The 5,181-nt window shown below is 46.7% G+C and overlaps 1 protein-coding gene across 1 annotated transcript in view; it reads left to right on the plus strand.

Moving 5' to 3' along the window:
• Positions 1-5,181, plus strand: part of LOC111233677 (serine/threonine-protein kinase Nek11-like) — a 44,744-nt gene that overhangs the window by 8,746 nt on the left and 30,817 nt on the right. The window contains exon 2 of the mRNA XM_022761551.1: positions 3,114-3,279. Coding sequence (XP_022617272.1) covers positions 3,114-3,279 — 166 coding nt within the window. The remainder of the gene's footprint in view (positions 1-3,113; positions 3,280-5,181) is intronic.

Raw genomic sequence — 5,181 nt, forward strand, 5'->3', positions numbered from 1 at the left:
TGTATTTAGGAGGTCTCTGATGAGCCATGACCTCGGCTGTCTTTCAGGATGTGGTATCCATGGCGACAGGAGAGCAATGCCTGTTCACTTTTCATCCCGGCGTTCAACTGGGCAAACAGGAAGTCTCTTCTTCTTCACTGGAAACACAAACACACTCCTGAGGGAGGGGGGGTCATCAGGACACTTATTACTGTCTGATCATACTCATGTTAACAGTTTTCAGTTTGGGAGGGGCTCCTCTGTTTTGCTCTAATCAATCAGCAGTGACTAATGATCACTTGAAGATTCACCGTCTGAGTCTGTCTCCACTTTTTACCATGGACACAAATATACGAAGTCCGCCCAACGACAACATAAAAGTTCCTCCGATTGGTTGTTCACAGTGACGGGTGAAAAAAACATTTTTTAAAGATCATTTTGTTTTAAAACATTTAAAAACATTATTTATATTTTACTTTCTTAATTTTTTAGATTTGGCAGGTTGGGAACAGACTCACACCTGCTCCAGGTGCTCAGCCTCTGGGTCGCGGTTCTGCTCTCGTGGAGTTTCATGTTTGTTTGTTGTAAAGTTCATGTAGGAAATATTTTCCATTATCAACAGTGTGTTGTGCAGTTTGTTGGTTCCTTCCTCATATGTTTTTAGTTACTACTTACTACTGCACCGACCTGCTCACTACTCACTAAAACTACACTGATCAGCTGTTTTGTCTTTCCTGAGTCTTTTTAAACTACATGTCTGTGAGGCGTTTAAAGACCCGGAGCTCAGAGCTTCTGTCTGGTCCTTGAACTCGTCATGAACAGTCTGTCACTGAGCTGCTGTGATCTGCTGCTGAGTGATTGATCGCTGTGCTCCGAGCTCGGAGGCTTCGCCGCTCCGCTCACCCTGCTGACACCCTCACCTCTCTGTGTGTGTTGTGTCGGGGGGGGGGGGGGGGGGTGATGTATTCCTTCCTGTCCTTACAACATCTTCAGTGAGAGTTCAACACCTGTGAAGAGACCCCCCCCCCCCCCATGAATGTGCGTTACAGTGAAACTGTCCCGTAGGAAACAAGCAGCAGTGACATGTTGTTGTTGGGCGTCACCTCGTGGCGGCTGTAGTCAGACAGGAGCGAAGGAGGAAGTCAGGAGACGTGGTCGATAGCGGCGTTTGATCCCTGTGTGAAACCTGTAGTTTATGGTGTTTCTTTTACCCATGACAGTTTGACCATCTTAACCACATCACCATGACAACAAAGGTCCTCTAATCCTTAGGAAGTACTTATTCTAAACACAGACTGTAAACAAAGATGGACGTCGCCCACAGGTTTCTGAGGCATCTTGGCAGTGTCTGACTCCGCCCCTAACTCCCAGTTAATCCAAATATGTTCAAAGAGGAGGGGCCTGTGTGGAGCAGGGGTAAAGGCTGGTTTGTGGTGAGCATTCGCTCACCCACCTGTCACTCAAAGAGGCCACGCCCTCAATTCTCCATAACTTTAACTGGTCCTCCTCCTGTTGGACCTGGTCCTCCTTCAGACCCTGGTCCTCCTGGTCCTCCTGGTCCTCCTGGTCCTCCTGGTCCTCCTGGTCCTCCTCCTGGTCCTCCTTCAGACCCTGGTCCTCCTGGTCCTCCTGGTCCTCCTGGTCCTCCTCCTGGTCCTCCTTCAGACCCTGGTCCTCCTGGTCCTCCTGGTCCTCCTCCTGGTCCTCCTGCTGGTCCTCCTCCTGGTCCTCCTCCTGGTCCTCCTCCTGGTCCTCCTCCTGGTCCTCCTGGTTCCCAGCCTTGAAACATCTGGGCTTTAATCAGGGCGTCACACTTCACACAGACTTTACTGTTGTTGCATAGCAACAGAGAGCCGGCGCTCCCGGCTTGGGAAGAGCTTAACCAGAGAGAAAGAGAGAGGCACCCCCCCCCCCCCCCCCCTCCCTCCAGTGCAGATCACAGTGAGGAGTGAATGAAATGAATTCGTAGCTGCAGATTATAAATTCAGGCTGGAGATTTGATTTCCCAGGAGCCTTTTGGTTTCAACAAAGAATCAAAGCCGCTGACGGACTCTGAGCCGCCGCCTCAGATCTGTGACCCTCAGTGTGGGAGGGGCTCAAGTCCCAAAGGTTCAGGTGTATCATGTGATTGATGATGTTTCTGCTCTTCAGGTCAGATTCTAGTTTCAGACTGAACTCTTATTATCTGTTGTAACGTCGGACTGAAACCAACAGTCTTCATCATCATCATCATCATCATCATCATCATCATCATCATCATCATCATCATCATCATCATCAGTAGTTTAGTGCTGTGTTCTCTCAGACTCTGCTTCAGGTGGAATTACAGAACATGTGACGTATGAAACAAAGTGAAAGAGGAAGAAGTTCTCAACTCGAAACAACATGTTAATCAGATATAAAATAAACATCTGTACAGATGTTTCCTGATGACACATCTGCAGGTGCAGGAGAAACATCAGCCTTTGTTTGTCGCGGTGTTGAACAACTTCAAATTCACTTCCCTCATTAATGATCTTTTTCTTGATTAATCGATTATTTTGTTTATTGTTTACTCTACGAAACGTAAACAGTGAAAACATCCATTTAAACTTATTATATTTCATTTCACATCACAGACCTGGGCTGAAGTTCAGACCTTCAGAAACCTTCGGCTCTCAGTCATTAATATGATCTTTATAAATTATAAATGAAATAGTTGTTCTGAAGAAATGTGATTTAAAACATCATGGAGGTCAATCATCCTCAGTGTTTCCTCTTTGACAGGTGAGGTCATGAAACAGGTGGAGCATCTTTAGACTTGAGTTCTTTGAGTTCGTAGTTTTGGGTTGAAAAGCAGTTGTTGGTTGATTTTATTTAATCACAGTTTTATTAAGAGTTTGTGCGGCGCTGGTTTCAGTAGCTATGTGGGTAAAAACACCTGAATCTGCCAGGAGCTGACAACGCCATGTTCCTGGCAGGTGCTCGTCAGTATATGAATGTTGATGTTAAACCATTGTACCAATGAATGGGATTTATGTTTCACCCCCATCTATTGAATATTTGTCACTGCTGCCTTTGTTTCTGTAATGCCTCCTTCTCAGTTTTCCTTTGTAAAGATGTCTGACTGACGTGTTTCACCTGCGTCTCCTCAGGAAGGTGTTGAAGCAGATTCCTCTGGGCGACCTTCGACCTGACGAGACGGTGCGGGCGACGCAGGAAGCCCAGCTGCTGTCTCAGCTGCACCACCCGGCCATCCTCACCTTCTACCACAGCTTCCTGGAGAGAGACGCCTTCTGCATCATCACCGAGTACTGCCAGGTAACACGCCACGACACACCCGGGCTTCACCTGCAGCTCAGGCTCGGTTAGATCTGAGGTGTCCGGCTCTCACTGTGTTGTGTGTCGAGCATCAGCATGAATCCAAATGTCAGAACTTCTCTGCGCTCACTCACTCGACGGTCGATTCCCCAGGAAGTCTGTTATAGATTTTCACAATAAATCTGACAGGAAAATGAACTGATAAGAACCGGAGTGCTGCTGCAGTGGAGCCTGAGACTCTTCATCATCATCATCATCATCTCAACAATTAGCCAGAGACAAAGCTGCTGCTGACGAGGTTTTCCTGATGAAACGATGCCTGACTCACAAGCAAATGATTCAGTTGCATCAAATTTACCCTCGAAATAATTTCTAGATCATCATGAAAACGACTCACTGTGATTAACCTGCGACACAGGTGGAGCGGCTCTACATGTTGGTAATATCAGCTGATGTGTGGACTAATGACACAACAGCTTGTCTCTGGTTGTTGTGTAACAGGAGCTGATGGTCACGTCGCTCCGCTCCTGAGTTCAAGTGTTGAAGAGTCAGAAATCACAGATCTGAAGAAACGACTTTTTCTTCCTGTTTGGAAACAGCTGCTTCGTCTCATCGCTGCACTTTTGTTCTTTTCATTTGTTTATTTGTCTCTGACTTCAGATGAGAGAGAGCGGGAGCAGAGCTGGGTAGAGCTGAGATGTTGGAGTGAAGTTCGACTTTTATCTGAAAGATAAAAGCTGAAAGTCTGAACTCAGTTCTTCACTATCGTAAGAGCGACTGTGTTACAAGGAATTCTGGGTAAATTCAAATTTTAAAAAAATGACCCTCAGCACTGATTCTCCATTACAATAATTAAATGTAAATGAACCAGTTCTAAATGGGATTATTTGTCCTTTCACAATTAAAACAGGCGAGGCGGAGCAGCGACGATGCGACGAGCTCAGCGCACGCACACACACACACACACACACACACACACACACACAAACACACACACACACACACACTAGGACAGAGAAAATGAAGCAACAATATGAAACTGAATCCCCCCCCTCATTATATTCCTCTCTTCTTCTCTGTCGTCTTGATTGCAGCAGGTACTTCCTGTCTCCAGCCTCCCCACTAATGAACCTCACACTTCCTTCATGTTCCCCTCTCCCTCCCACACTCGCTGTATTCTCCTCCAACACGTCATCTGGTGGACCCCCCCCCCCCTCGTTCCCCCTCCCCCACACACACACACACACACACACACACTCCAACATCTTCAGTGAGAGGCTGAAGCTTTAAGTCCTCCTCCTCGTCTGCAGATTTTTACAAACCTCTAAACATTTTTCTGCTGGTAATGGAGGCACACACACACACACACACACACACACACACACACACACACTCACACAGACACCAGTTTATAAACCAGTATGAACACACACACATACACACACACACACACACACACACACACACACACACACAGACACCAGTATAAACGCAGTATAAACACACACACAGACTGATCTCCAGAGACAGACCTTCTTCTCATATATAATTATTGTTCATATCCTGCTCTGGGAGCTTCGTCAATCTAGCTGTTGTGCAGAGGGAGGTTTACAGGAGTGAGTCCCTCCTGTTAAAACCGTTGGTCCTCCCCAATAATATAAACCGACAACCAGCTGCATCTTTACCAGCTCCATCAGGTGTCTTTACTGGCTGCATCGGTGTCTTTACTGGCTCCATCATTTGCTTTACCAGCTCCATCAGTGTCTTTACTGGCTGCATCGTGTCATTGGTGCAGCGCCGGCCCAGTGGATCAGTCCAAGGCTGAATTTCTTTCCCAGTCCGACCGTGGAGAAAATGTGACATGATTGTTTTTCATTAGTGACGGCTACAGTAGACATGTCT

The sequence above is a fragment of the Seriola dumerili genome, unplaced genomic scaffold, assembly GCF_002260705.1.
Source record: "Seriola dumerili isolate Sdu_G_001 unplaced genomic scaffold, Sdu_1.0 BDQW01000415.1, whole genome shotgun sequence".
NCBI lineage: Eukaryota > Metazoa > Chordata > Actinopteri > Carangiformes > Carangidae > Seriola > Seriola dumerili.